At 37.9% G+C, this 16,221-nt stretch overlaps 1 protein-coding gene across 1 annotated transcript; it reads right to left on the minus strand.

Moving 5' to 3' along the window:
* Positions 1-5: 5 nt before the first annotated feature.
* LOC137297972 (phosphatidylcholine transfer protein-like) lies at positions 6-13,340 on the minus strand. Its single transcript, XM_067829979.1, has 6 exons — positions 13,037-13,340; positions 7,259-7,376; positions 6,471-6,550; positions 5,840-6,011; positions 4,773-4,840; positions 6-4,173 (listed from the first exon to the last, which is right to left on the minus strand). The coding sequence occupies exons 1-6, from the start codon at positions 13,160-13,162 to the stop codon at positions 4,093-4,095; spliced, it is 645 nt and encodes a 214-aa protein (XP_067686080.1). The 5' UTR covers positions 13,163-13,340; the 3' UTR covers positions 6-4,092.
* Positions 13,341-16,221: the final 2,881 nt, after the last annotated feature.

Genomic DNA, 16,221 nt, shown 5'->3' on the forward strand with positions numbered 1-16,221 from the left:
CAATGTTGTCAACATAGGACTGTTTATTCTTCATGCACACAAACTGAGAAACTACTGGCTCTGGTATCTACAACAAAGGTAAAGTATCATTACCATAGGACAGTAAAAGTACATGCTCACTGACCACAAACAAGAGGACATCCAATAAAAATAAGTTATCCACAGGACCATGTTCTGTGACTTGCTGCAAGTATTATTTAATGATTTAATGGCACACCTTTGATTAAAACCTCACTGTCATGTGGCATTAAGCACTCGATCACGTATGACTTAAAGCCCACTTATTCATCCCATATAAATAGTAAATAGTTCAGGAAATGAAAGGTTTGTTTGATTTTTTTAATAAATTCAAGTACTCTTTAACAATATTTTCTTAAAATCAATTCATCAGAAAGTAAATTTAAATGGGAAACATCCAAATACAGTAAAAGTAAAAATGAAAAGACTGTTTGATGATGCTCAGCATATAAACATTTTGTTTGACACAGCTGGGAGAAAAATCGATTGATTTCAAAATAATTTTCCGCCTCAAATGGATGCACCAAGATACAATCCCACGAAGTGAGTATGAATTTATGCTGCTTTTAGCAATGTTACCCCATTGTCTGTGGGACATCAGAAATGGACTTCATAGAATGTAACCATGGATAAGTGAACCCATATCTTTGGTGTGAAAAGAAAATGTTTTAACCACTAGGCTACCCCACTCCACATATTTAATCAGAATGTTTCATTTTTTAGTCTTCATATTCATGAAGGTTTCACACATATAAGTCACATGTTAAATATATATGACTCTATTAACTTTGCATAACACTAATGTATCACAAAGTGTTAATAGTCAACTCTTCAAGACAATATATACAAATATAAACAAATATGTAGATGCCTTATAGTACATGAACATACAAATAGACTGACTGAATGAATGACTGAGTACGGTTTTAGGCAACTTTAGCAATATTGCTTCACTATCCTGGAGGGTGGACCAGGCAGACAGAAGAACAACACTCCGACAATAAGCATTCAAGAGCAACATTACTGAAAACAGGATGGAAAATATGCAAAGGGAGGTACAAGAAAAGGTGACAGTATAATTTTAAATAAGTTGGTTTGCGATAGAATGATTGAATTGAAATAAAACAAATTCCATATCAGTGATGCACAAAGCCAGGAGTGAGTTTAGTTTTACGCAGCTTTTAGCAATATTGAGGCAATATCATATCTGGGGACATGAAATGGGCTTCACACATCGATTCATGTGGGCCTTCAGCATGCACATCTCCAGGAAGGTGAGTGAGTGACTTGGCTTTAATATGGCTTGGAACAGTATTCTAGCTAGATCTCGGCAGATCAGCTCAAAGGGACGGTAGTCACTTTGATGAAACCCATTAGCACGATACGCGGTTGACAAACCATGATTCAAACACACAATCATAGGATTCTGGAGTGACCAAGGGAAGCAACTCAGATCACATCATAAAAAAAAGAGAAAACAAACCAGATTAGAAAATCAATAAAACATTTTTAGATGTAAAATATATGTACAATTAGCAAGCTTCCCCAAACAAAAAATCTAATATTCCAGCAATATCATGGCAGGGAACACCAGAAATGGGTTTCACACATTGTGGGCATCTGAGCCCGGGTCTTCTGCACGATGAGCAAATGCTTTAACCACTGGGCTACCCCACTGCCCCTACCTGTGCTTCAAGATCTATTTGGTTATAACATGTTAGAAACAATCAGACCTTTCATCGTGACAAACGTATGTAATTTTTTAACTAAAATCCTTCATTTTTCATGAAATACTCACAAAAAAATATGGCTCAGTCACTTATGCTAGCTATTTACGTGTACAGACAACACCCACTATATGGAGGACAAGCAATTCTCCAAGACCCAAGAGAATAAAGTAGAATTGAATCAAACTTTTGTCTAGGATGTTTTCTCAAGTCTATAATCCCACATCTCTCCATTTTGATTTTACTTTCGGATGAAATGCTAGTCATGGATGTAAAAAGTTTGTGGAAAAACATTTCAAAATTGACATGCAACAAACATTTTCAATAAGTGCAGTTAATTCTAACAATTAGGCACCAGTTCAAATGTTGACTAATAACTTTATTCAGTGTCTTTCAAGACTTATTCCACAAGGTGATCATCATGCTAAAAACACTTTAACAAATGTCTGTTACACAATCAACGGTCTAAGCCTGCAAGTGGCTTTCATGAAACTGTCCTTCACAATGGTAGTGATATAAAATATACATGGTAGCAAATATACTTCATCACATTCTCTTTTGCTGTTTTCTAGTTTGAAAACTAAATCTAACAACATACACTATTAAAAATAGATATATTCTAAAATTCTTGAAATCATTACATTCCAGATAACAGAAATTGCTGACCTTTTTAAGATTTATCAAACAAACATAAAACATGCAATATCATATATTAATATATCACAAATGCAAGGAATATGATCACAATAACACTCCTGAGAGTGACTGAATTGTCAGTTATTTACAGATCGCCACCATATAGCTGGCATGGCGTGTGGCATAAAACTAAACTCATTCACTCACTTACTACCTTACAGCTATCGTGACACAAATATGTGTAAGACATGAAACTGTCATTATTCTACAGATTTTGTAAAACTTAACTGTAAAACTACAACAGAATATCTGTGTACCTTTAAAAGAATACACTATAAAGATAGAAATGCATAATAATATTACATTACATGAAAATATGTATTCTGATAAAATATGCAACCAAAATGGAAATGTAACATATGTTAAATTTGGGATTACACACTAGTGGAAACCTTGGTGGCTGAGTGGGTTAGATGGCTGACTTGTGCGCTGGCGATTACATGCCTGACTCTGTGGGTTCGAATCCTGGATGGGACTCAACAAAAGTGATAGAATGTAGAATGAGAAAGTGCAATCCCAAATACATCATATTTTAGATTTGACCACTTTCTACACGGCTCTGTTTATTCATGAAATGGAAATATGTATTCTAAAGACAAATGCAATATTCATTCAAGCACCTGGGAAGAATATCAAGGTATCTGAAGTACAGACACAGCAGATTGTTGTGTTTCTTGATTTAAATGCTTTAAAATACTTGAAAATGAAAATATATATTTCTATCTATTAGCATCATATTTCCTTACAGAGATAAACATCATGTGTTGGCCCATTTCCGGGTGTTATTGAGTATTTGAAGCACAAGAATACATTGGAACCAACATCAGCTGGAGGTTTCAAATGAAATATTCCCATGCTTTAAATACTCAATATTACCCATAAATTGGCTAACACATGATGTTTATTGACACTGTAAACAAAAAAGTAAACCAAAGGCTTTTACTGTCTGCACTCATTTACATCAAGTACGGGTACAGCAGTGAAGTGTCATCAGCTGGTCATTTCAGCTGGTTCCCATGGTACCATCTGGAGTTGCTCATTTGTGACGTCATTCTAACTTTGCATCACAATATGATCTGAATGACATCACCACTGTTGATGACACAACTAAACAATTGTTTGCAATGTTTCTACATGTCAGTATGCAGCGAATAATCTTCCAGGAGTTCCAGTTTCCAGGAATCGAACACCATTTGATCAATCAGATTACAGAACACAGTGACTTTTGGTTTACAATACATTTTAAAAAATACCTCATATTCAGAAACCAACAACAGACCATTTTATAAAATCTGATGCATTGACATTGCATACTACTGTTACAAAGGTGTATGATTGAAAGTATGGGTTAGTTTTAAGTAAATTTGGAATAAAATCCATTTCCTAAAAAATTATTCATAAAAAATAAGTTAAATTCTTTTTCAGTCTGACTCAAACAGATTACTGGTATCTTAAAAGTATAATAAATCATATTGCTTGTATTTTTGTTTAAGCTATTGTTTGGAAAAATATTTTTATGAAATAAACAATGAAACCATATATTATTTAATTTGGGTAAATTCTAATAAAATACGAAAACAACTGATCAAGCAAGTTTCAAAATGCACTGATCAGTTTTCTGAACTAGTGTCTATGGAGGATGGGGAGGACGTCAACTGGAAGCCTTCTGTAGATAATCTTCATACCCACGGCAAGCATTCTGCATGGTCGTTAGAAACTGGGGCACACCAGTCTACAAATAAAGGTTGATTAACATTCAATAACATGTACATGCATTGACTTTCTGCACTTATTTAATATTCATGATTTAACGAATACAGGAATACTTTGAAAAGAATCTGTTGTCACAATATCAGTATATATTTTTTTCTGAAACGAATTAAAAGTACTGTGTGCCTTTTGTCATACCCAGACAGATTGTCGACTGTATTTGAACCCTCTCTCCATCTGTGTGGATGCTTTAACAATTAGGCTACCCCTTTATGCCCACAGCAATATCTCATCGAGGGACACCTGAATTGGGCTTCACATATTGTAACCAATGTCTACTTGACATTTCTATGACTTCAGTCCTGCCCCTAATGAAGCACATGACAAGCAGTGTCACCTTAGGAATGTGAGTTTGTTCATGAACTGATTCTGTTCACCCAGCAATGAATGGGTACCTGGTGGGATAAGTCATATGACTGTTAATGTCCTACTGCCTAACAGGCAGCTTGGGTTATCAAGTGTAATAATGCTAGAACTTTGCACATGCACATGTGCATGGAAACTGGCGTTTTATAAATAAACATTATTAGTATTTATAAGGTCATTATCATTATTATTTACCTTGGCTGCCCAGTTGATGAGGAACGTTGGGATCATACCACCAGGGTTGTCATAGTAATGCATGAAGGCTGAAAGTATTTAAAGACGATGATGTACCACCATTGTATGCAACAAGCACATCTTCTTATACATCATAAACCTTTCCAGAAAAGTGGAAGGGTGGAGTCTGACGAAGCTTGAAGCAGCATTTCTGGGTGCTGTAGTGCAAAGCAGTATTAGTGCTAGAGGGATTGTCAACATCCTTAACACAGTCCAGGATTGTCATAGTTTAAGGCTGTCTTGTACAATAGCATCTAGATGTGTAACACTGAGGGGGACAAATACCTGAAGTGAGACAGGTTTTCAGAGTTTCAGACAACTAGGTTGTCTGTATCTCGTGCAAGTGTTGACCACAGAGTGGAAAGACCAGGGTAGATTTGGACTTTAGTAGGTGTGACCAAGGGTAGATGCAGTCATGGGTAGGTATGGCCAATGGTAGGGGTGGACCAGGGCAGATGTGGCGGAAGTCAGGGTGATACAGTGCAGCTCTGAGAGGGGGCTAAGGGTAGGGGTTGTTTAGGGTAGATGCAGACAAGGCTAGGTGTAGACAAGGGTCAGGTGGTAAGTGGTAGTGTGGGTGGTCAAGGGTAGGGGTGGTCAGTGGTGTGGTGGGGGTGGTCCAGGGTAAGGGTGGTGAGTGGTATGGTGGATGGTCCAGGTTTGGGGTGGTCAGTATGATGGATGGTCCAAGGCTGGGGTGGTCAGTATAGTGGATGGTCCAATGTACTGGTAGGTGTGGGTGGGTAGAGGGTGGGTAGTCCAGGGTATTGGTGGTCAGTGAAAGGATGGGTGGTGCTGGATAGGAGTGGTCAGTGGTAGGGGTGGTCAGTGGTAGGTTAGGTACGGTAAAGGTTTGGGGTGGTCAGTGGTAGGGGAGGTGGTCCAGGGTAGGTGTGGTCAGTTGTAGGGTAGGTACGGTCCAGGCTATGGGTGGTCAGTGGTAGGGGAGGTGGTCCAGGGTAGGGGTGGTCAGTGTAGGACTAGGGATGAATCCTGTTACAATGCTATCCATACTGTACAATACCAACCTTTAGTTCCAGACTGGCCATCAGTCATGAGGGCAGCACTCTGGAAGTAGTCTGTGACCCGGATGACACCAGACCTCTCAGGAAATGTTGCCGAGGTAGCACTCTTTGCCAGGACCACCCACATCTTGTTATTTTCATAGTCAATCTCACGTAGTTCTCGTGAAAACACATACTACAAGGCAGTTAAGGTGGAAATAACATTGTAAAACCTCCAATGGCACTTGTTTCATTTAAATTTTTCATATTCTAGCCCAAATCTCCTGGGTCCATAATAATCATGTTAATAGCCTCGAAACAAGTGAGTTGACCTAAAAATTGTTTTCATGTGGTTTGTGTACATACAAGGTTCAGTGATGCAGGCCATAGAGATTTAGGGACTTCGTGAGTGAGTGAGTGAGTGAGTGAGTGAGTGAGTGAGTGAGTGAGTGAGTGAGTGAGTGAGTGAGTGAGTGAGTGAGTGAGTGAGTGAGTGAGTGAGTGAGTGAGTGAGTGAGTGAGTGAGTGAGTGAGTGAGTTTTAGAATGGTTTAGAGTTCTGCTCCATAAAAGATAAATGTGCACGGATGGACGGACGGAATGCATTTTAATACCCCCTGCAAAACATGTTGCACGGGGGAACAATAAAAGGATACATCTCTGTTGGACATAAAGAATGGGTAGTTGATGTTCCAGTAGATCACTTCATGGTCCAGGGTTTTCTCTATCTGCAACTCTGTCAAATACAAAGGAGCACTGTACACTCACTCGTACATGGGTTCAGTTCAAAATTGATTTTACTGGTATATGTGTTTATGGATTCAACTTGTCTATATAACTGCTATGCATGTTCAAGGTTTACACAGAGTATTCACACATGACTTTATGCTTCTACATACAATGCAAACTTAATTCAGCGATAGATATGTTAACACTAAGAACTTCAGAGACCTGGGTTAGAATTGGTCTTCAGTAACCCATGCTTGTCATAGGAGGCGACTAATGGGATCATGTGGTCAGACTCGCCGATGTGGTTGACACATGTCACTGTATGGCAATTGCGTAGCATGATGCTCATGCTATTGGTCACTGAATTGTCAGTTTCCATTATAAACATTATAAACACACAATAAAGTCATCAATATCCTGAACAATGTATGCAATTGATATACGATGACTTGTGAACCAAGTCAGCATGTCTGTCCACCCATTACCGTTAGTCACTTCTTCCGACAAGCATGGGTTGCTGAAGACCAGCCATAACCCAAATCTTCACAGATCCATACCATAGTAAAACAGTGCATGTAGGTTACAATGACAGGACCTGAACACCCAAATTGTCTCTTACGACAATCATGAATTGCTGAAGGTCAGTTCCAACCCACATCTTGACTGGTCTCTATTATATTATGCTGGCACAGTGTCATATCAAAAGACAAAATACCATTTACATAACTGTCCCACTTCTTCCTGTATTCTGTATCCATGTAGACTTTGGCACAGATATCAGGTTGCACATCCTTCATGTAGCCATAGATCTTGTACTCGTACAACCCTGATGTCTGTAAAGAAACAAATATGATTGTTTATTAGTGGTCAGAGCAGAGGTCAAAATAACACAATCTTACCCCACCATAGCACAATAAAAAATCTACTATGATTACGTTTTTGCTATGTACAACCTGCACTGGTGCATATTAACAATGGCTAGTGCAGGTATTCTTCAGTACAGGTTGCACACGTTGCAGGTACCAATACATCGTTCAACATTTAATAGCTGTCATTGTGCATTTTGTTACATTTCGTCCTGCATGACTTGTTTCAAGCAGAAACATTTGTGTACTCTTAAATCAGTTATGTAGCAGTAATCACATGACTGAGATTTATAGGATATTAAACTTGTTCCTCTATCATATCAAGTTTATGTCCCGAGTGAAATAATTTCGGTTTGTCATGAGCTATAGCGAGCTTTGATATGAAAGGGGAACGAGTTTTGTATCCTATTTATTATCCACGTTCTAAAAAATGAAAATATCGTTAAAATAAAGCAATATTCTGCTTTCCTATGTAGAACCATGTAACACATATTAATACATCATTTTGGTGATTGGAATGAAAACCGCTTCACTCCAGGAAAACGTACGCTGTGTAGACGCAATGTATTTCCTAAACGGCACCTAATCACAAGAAAATAAACAAATTAAGACAGAATCAAGTCGCAATCAAAATTTAATTCTTTTCTGTTTTGAGGATATGTTTTCAAAAGCAATAATGTAATTCATCAAAACACTTGTGAAGTGTAAATATTTTGAACTTGACTACATGACCTAAATCTTGCCTGAACGTCTGTTAGCCATCACTGTCGGGCTAGTCGTTATGTTGAGAAGTGTTCACAAAGAAGAAGATTATAGGGAGCATTTAATTAGGAGCAAACTCAACAGCAAAGATGAATGTGAATAACAGGGAACTGTATGTCTCAAATAGTTGAGCTCAGTGTTCCTCATTGGAGGACGAGTTACTGTAAATAATTCGGCGACACTTTGCGCAGGATGCCAGTGACGCCTTCTCATCTCGGCTTGGAATTCCCACTTGTCGAGATCTGATGTTTATGTTGAAGACTCCACCGAAAATTGGGTCTGAAAACACAGCCTAAAACCTCAAACGAAGATGATTTCAAGCCTATTGTGTTCAGATTGTGGGAAGTGCTTTTGACCTCTACATAAGAAACCATGGAAGGCATGGCAGTGACCATATGTTTGTGCGGGAGGACGCGAATGGATGAGACAGACAGTGGCTGTGATAGAGATACAAGAGCGCCGCTTGTCTTTTGATGTAGTGTGTTACTGTGCAGCCCTGACAACATACACGCAGAAGGTACTCAATCTCGTGATTATATTCACAACTCTTCCAACCAACTGTCCGTCAATTTTGATGAAATCAATAACTTTTACAGGCTTTACGGACGCCATATTTGTTTACACTCATGAGAGACCTACTAGACTAATTTGTTTACTTATTTTTATAGATGGTTTTATTTTTGTTTTTATTACAGAAACTTGAGTTATTATAGAATTGAAAATAATGCTAGTAACCACACTAAATGAAATAAATTTTATCTAATTCCATAGAAGTGTTTTCATTTTACATGCTCTCGGGTGTGAAAAAACTTGATGGAATGTGTGAAGAAAGTAGTACCAGTAATGTCAAAGTTCATGTATTAGCCAATCAAATCACTCGAAGGTGTTTTGACACTTATGTCTTATAACACTTTGTTATGAAACACCTTTACGAAGCACCACATGGGTAATAATTATAGATAACGTAATGCAAAATTGTAACAGAATTATTCATCATTTATCATTATGGGATCAGTTTTTTTTAATGTATCTGATACTGAGTATCAGTACTTGTTAAGACATAGCGAAACAAGCATTTATGTTATCAGGCCCCCCTAAGTAATTGAAGGAATTACAGCAAATTTGAAGGAATTGCATCTCAAATGTAAACAAACGCAGCCCACTCGCGAAACAATTGCAGCAATATCGGTAGTTTAGCGGTAATAACAGAAACACATCGGCCCTATCGGAAGCAATGTGGGTAATACTGGAAACACGCTCGGCCATCTTCGGAGATTTTTCGGTCGCGAACGGAAACTCACGCAGCAAAACATGGCGTCGTTGGAAGAAACACCCGTCTCTGTGAGATTTGTTTTTAGATTGTCACTGCAGAACAGTGTCACAAGTCATGCCCCTGGAGATTGTTTACATCTGAACATCGAAGTCGTGCCGATGATTACGAACATCATGAACGTGCGCCATGAAGAAGTTTATGAGCCATAATTTTTCTTTCTATGAAGTGCAATTGACAAATTTAAATACATTTTACAAAAAAAATGATGTTATATCTAGCGCACGTTCGTAATCATCGGCACGACTTCGATGTTCAGATGTAAACAACCTCCAGGGGCATGACTTGTGACACTCTTCTAGAGTGACTATCTTTTCCTAAAAGCATAAGCTATTGCCCCGACAACACCTCATACCTAAACGCATTCAACACGGCTGGTCAAAGATGGATAAGTATGAAAATGTAATAGTAGGAACTAAAAACAAATCTCACCAAGACGGGTGTTTCTTCCAACGACGCCATGTTTTGCTGCGTGAGTTTCCGCTCGCGACCGAAAAATCTCCGAAGATGGCCGAGCGTGTTTCCAGTATTACCGACATTGCTTCCGATAGGGCCGATGTGTTTCTGTTATTACCGTTAAACTACCGATATCGCTGCAATTGTTTCGCGAGTGGGCTGCGTTTGTTTACATTTGAGATGCAATTCCTTCAAATTTGCTGTAATTCCTTCAATTACTTAGGGGGGCCTGGTTATGAACAATCCAGTGACATTAATTTGGCACCCAACACATATTTTGAATTTGATGGTGGATCCACACCTGTACAGCACCCTGCATGAAACAGCATCAGATGTCTACCAGGAGTTGGTGTCAAATTCTTACAGTCGATTTTCCTGCCCTTGGGTTCTTAAATTATTGCAGTAGATTTTTGTCACAGACTACCAGAAAATGGTAAAAAGGAGGCCCCGAACTGAGTTTTTAGTGTTTCCATTCAGCTGTCGAACATGAGAGAGAGACTACAAACCATAACATTGGATAAGTTTGAACAGCTGTTGTCATGTTTTAAAGACACTGTGGACACATATACCAAATCATACAAATAAGGTGAAAATGTCTCACAACTACGGAAAATGTTATCGAAATATTTTCAAAATGTTATTAAAAAACAGCATGCTATAGCATGGGTGACACTATTTCACAACATATTATTATTGAAATGTTTTTAAAACGCCCAGAAATGTTATGCAAGAACATTGTGAACGTTATCATAATGTGTCAAAAACAATAACAATCATAACTCCAAAAACAACGACTATAACTGTGCTCCAAATTTACATTATGATAATATTGTGCATTGGACACCATCAGTGTAACATTTGTGTGACATCAAACAGTTTTCTTCACAACAGTCATGCACTGCTGTAACAAACAATTTAATAAAAGCGATCCCACCTTGCCAGGTTCATATAATTCTTCTTCTTATGAAAGACGACCCGTGAAGGTCCCGGGGTAGAATAGGCCTTCAGCAACCCATGCTTGCCATAAAAGGCGACTCAGCTTGTCGTAAGAGGCGACTAACGGGATCGGGTGGTCAGGCTCGCTGACTTGGTTGACGCGTGTCATCGGTTCCCAATTGCGCAGATCGATGTTCATGTTGTTGATCACTGGATTGTCTGGTCCAGACTTGATTATTTACAGACTGCCGCCATATAGCTGTAATATTGCTGAGTGCGGCGTAAAACTAAACTCACTCACTCACTCTTATGAAAGACATGTCACTGAAGTGCCTTAAAATATTCCTGAATTGTTTTAGCTTAATGATTTGTTTGTAAAATGTCTGTAACACGTAATATGACACATACACATTTTGAAAACATTTTGAAAATGCTTTGCCACAATGCCTTGACACATGACATCACACTTCAGCCTAAGTAAAGTTAGTGTCAGCATTATTCATTACACCCCTCTACTGAGTCCAAGGAACCCTTGTAGGAGGTAATCAATCAGAACAAAGCTTACTAAATCAAGAAAGGGGACATTCACACATATCTCTTGAACTTCTACCTTGAAAAGGTTTGTACCCGATTGATTCTGAATGCAGTTTTCAGTATGATCGCTTTGAGGGATGCACATGAAACATGCTAAAACATGTGTCAATACTCAGTAAACAGATGCAAAAAATACCATTTTTGTTAATATTCAAGGATGTCAGCTTGTGGAAATATTGGTTAATTGTAATTATGTCTTCAGAAAGCCCTAAGTGTATACACTGCAGATCAAATATCTGTGTTAATTATTTTCATTACGGAAGGATCAGTGTCTGTGACTGGGGCATTTTGTACGTCCCACAAACCCCTAAACAGTAGCCGTTGTCTAATTGGTTAAATCTGTTCATTTGTCTCGCATTTGATTGGACAGATATAAATCGCTCAAAAGTTATGCGACGTGACCTCCTACTAAGGTTTGTTAGACTCAGTGTAGGAGTGTAACGAATAATACTGAGACCAAGTTTACACTTTCACATCTTATTTTGGCATCCGCCTAGGACCCTACCATCATATCATTGTGGACACATGAAGGTCCTGGGGTGGAATAGGCCTTCAGCAACCCATGCTTGCCATAAAAGGCGACCATGTTTGTCGTAAGAGGCAAATGACTGGATCGAGTGGTCAGGCTCACTGACTTGGTTGACACGTCACTGGTTCCCAACTGTGCAGATCGATGCTCATACTGTTGATCACTGGATTGTCTGGTCCAGACTCAATTATTTATAGACCACCACCACATAGCTGGAATATTGCTGAGTATGACGTAAAGCCAAACTCACTCACTCATTCAATTTATTGTGCAACAAATGGAACTGTGACAGTAAGTTAATTCTACAGTCACTATTTTTATGTCGATGTACATTTTGATATTCACTTGATTAAAATATTGTGTTACTCAAAGTATCAAGGGTTTGAGAAACACTGAGGTCAGCCTCGATCACTTAGATTCTCACTGTTATTAGGCTTCCAACAGAGATATTGTTGTGAACAATGCTTGAGAGAGTTTGCACCTGATAAATTTTATGCTGAATACAAAGGATGATTTCCGGGTTTAAGTATATTGCACTTGGGTTTTTTGTAAATGTATGAACAACCCACAAGCAAAATACCCTTATTGTGGTTCTGAAAGATAAAATTGAACATGGCAACTATTTTTCTTTTTTTCATAAAACGCTTCAGCCGTTGGAAAAGTTTTCATCGATTTCATACTACAAACATGGGGAATCATGACTGACGCATACTTCAATTTCTTGTTAATTAACACTTACTAAAGTAAATGCTGAACGATCATCTGCAGGATTGTCTGATTTTTGTTTGTCAACTATTACTGCATGCTACTTTCTAGTGCTATTCATGAATCAAAGTCCATATATTAAGAACAATATTTAAATATTACTTATCACTGACCGTACATATATTATATGTTTTTACTACCATGGTCATGGAAATTAAGAGTGACACAAAAAAATGTTTTCGGTTCTTCCTGATCTAGCAGAACAATTACATCTGAGTTATAAAGTTATTTCAGCCGTTATTCGATTAAACTCACCTTATTTATAAGTCGGTAGATTGTGACATCATTCGACTGAACGAAATATTCCCAACCATCCTTTTCGTCCACCTGCTGCGATAAAAGCTCTTTGCAAGCTTGATTATACTGTTCATCGGAGAACATTATTGAGGTATATGTTGTTTGAACTGGCCGTAAGTCAAATGTCGTGATGTTTCTAAGTGCCTGTTTCACTTCATTGATCAACACATGCTGTGACAGGCTGGTTGAAGGAGGTGTAATGAGTTGTTATCGTCACTGGTCACGCACTTGTTTACTTCCGGAAACTGGTACAGGGGAGGCTACTCTAATATTTGCCGGTACATTTGGAATGCAATGATATTCACGCGGAGTGTACCCTAACTGCCTCGTGTTCGAATCTATGTCACTAAGTTTGGATGGCACTTGCATTTTCGCCCGGCTCTCAACAAATCGGCATTTGTTGTAAATAGCAACAAAAAGCTACATGTACAGATACCGCAAAACTAGTTTGCAATTTAGGCTAAATATTGAATAGAACTTCAGGAAAAAATATTTTTTAACTGTTTTAAATGACAGAGATTCATCATTAAATGGACTTTAATGAAAATTGAAAATAAAGTGTCCAACGCTAAAACAATTTAGATTATTTGAGGATGATTTGCTGTAAAGTTTCACGTATTATGCATGAATTTGTGAAGAGTGTAGTCTGTAAAGAGTGTAGTCTGTAAAGAGTGTAGTCTGTACAACGTTCATTATTACTTTCATTCAGCTCCCATTGAGGCAGCTCAGAGGTTAAAACGTTGGCTTGTTACACAATACACCCGGGTTCTGTTCCACTTATTGCTGTAGCGTGTAAACCCCACGTCTGGTAGCAGCCGTGATATTTCTCCAGATTGCTTAACATTGAATCCAATTGTTGCTTTTTCTCTTCTTAATCAGAGTCTGATAGCACCTGTGACAATGGCGTCGCTAATCAGTGTCATTTGTCCAACATCCATTGTGTCCTGCACTCGATATCACGCGCCATCGTTGTGGTCAGTGCATGATAGCCCAACCTATCCATATCAACAAGCTTTACACATCTCTAGCAGTTGTCATAAAATGATAACAGGTCATTACTGCAGCGGAAGATAAACCAGATATACATATAATGCGAACAAACGCCCCCAAACGTCCACTGAATATGATTCAGTAAATACAAGCAAATACAAATATAAATAAATATTATCAAGTTGAGTGAGCGAGTATGCTTTTACGCCGCTTTTTAGAATGGACTATTTGGGGAATTCTAATATTTTCAATGTACCCGAAATGTAAAGTACTATTCTTACGTTACATGATCGAATTTGCCAAACTGTTAGTATTGCTATTGCAAAATAACAACAGCAATTTAGTATCTCGAATGTTTTCCAAGGAAGCGGCGGTTGCTGAGTATTGTGTGCTGGCGATTATCGATGCCTGAGTCGACTGAGTTTGGGTTCGAATCCCGGATGGCACTCAAAACACCTTTAGAATCAAGTATGTACTTTACTGAGAAAGTGTGATCCCCAATATAACAAACGCTACTTTTGATCACATTCTTAACGGTATTCATCGAATATATCACTGATGACACCATTCTCATGCCATTTACGATCTTTTCCGAATGAAGCTGAGGATATCAATTCGATCCCTGATCTCGAGACTAGTGATCAAGTCGTATTGATCCCATATGAAGTATCGAGCCCAAGTTTTTCGCGTGTGGACAAAACGCTACACGAGGATGTCACATGCCATATTACTCCGATTATATTACTTCTTTCTGCATCCTTGGCTCCTTGACCCCCCAACCCCCACCGCCCACCCAATCTCAACCCCGATTCCTAATGATTTTATTTGCGTCTATGTTATTCCCCTCTAAAACGACCCCAAGACTAAAACATCAGGTGGCCAATGCACACTTCACCTATTGTTGCCGTGACACGTGCGGAATGTAATTCGTCAGCCTGAATTATCTAATCTCATGCACCTATAGCTGCATTTGTTACAGCTATACAATGTGGATGTTATGCAAATATAGATTATTATCAAAACTGGTGGCAATGTAGACCCAAATGACGGTATAGAAGTCATTATCAGTTTGGACAGCAGTTTAACAAGAGTCAGTAAGGAGTACGATTGTGATAAAAATATTGGGCGCATTTTGATGTAGGATGCAGCATGTAGAGTCTCTTACTGACTCTGGAACTCGACTCGATATTATTTATTTATTTATTTATTTATTTATTTATTTATTTATTTATTTATTTATTTATTTATTTATTTATTTATTTATTTATTTATTTATTTATTTATTTATTTATTTATTTATTTATTTATTTATTTGTTTGTCTGTCTGTCTGTCTGTTTATTAATTTAATACAACCCGAGTAAAAGTGGTAACGATGAACAAGCAATTGATAAATTGATCTTTGTATTTATGAAGTTTAGTCCCTGGAGTAGGACTGCACGGTATTACCGGTATACCAGTACATCGAAATTCGCTTTTCAAACGATACGTATTGCAATCATTTTTCTGAGAACTGGTATATTGGGTACAGAACATAATATGAAGTTTTCTTTATGATTTAAATTAAAATCTACACACTTTATTTTAACACAAAACAAATTCTTTTTAGTTATTCAGTTAAAAAGGGGCATACTGTAATGCGATAAACTGTGTAAATAATAAAATCCATGACTATGCAACTTAATTTTGAAATTGCTGTTATCAGAGCAATAACATGTATGTTTAGGGACTTGTAACGTAGAACATAGGATCGATATGTAAAAAGTGTCATATACTGTCAAACATATCGCAACATACGTGATACGTATCCTAATACGGGTACCTCAATCGCAGTTTGCTGCAATACACTTTATTGGGCAATACTTATTCCGATTATAAGCAAATATTAAAAATGAAGACCTAACACTCTGTCCAATAAAACCAGGGATTATCGTCTACTGTCATATGAACGTTATTAACAAACAATGACTGTTCACAAAATAAGTCTTCATTTAAAAGTGGAACTGTTATTAAAATCAATATTTTTAATTGATTAGTTCTGGCACACCTACACGAACAGTGTCAATGCGCACATCCCATATACTACTTCAGATCAGATAGCAGTCGTTGACCTTGAGTCCTTGCACCGCCAGTCTCTAACAGTAATCAGTTGTTA

Source organism: Haliotis asinina, chromosome 10 (genome assembly GCF_037392515.1).
Source record: "Haliotis asinina isolate JCU_RB_2024 chromosome 10, JCU_Hal_asi_v2, whole genome shotgun sequence".
NCBI lineage: Eukaryota > Metazoa > Mollusca > Gastropoda > Lepetellida > Haliotidae > Haliotis > Haliotis asinina.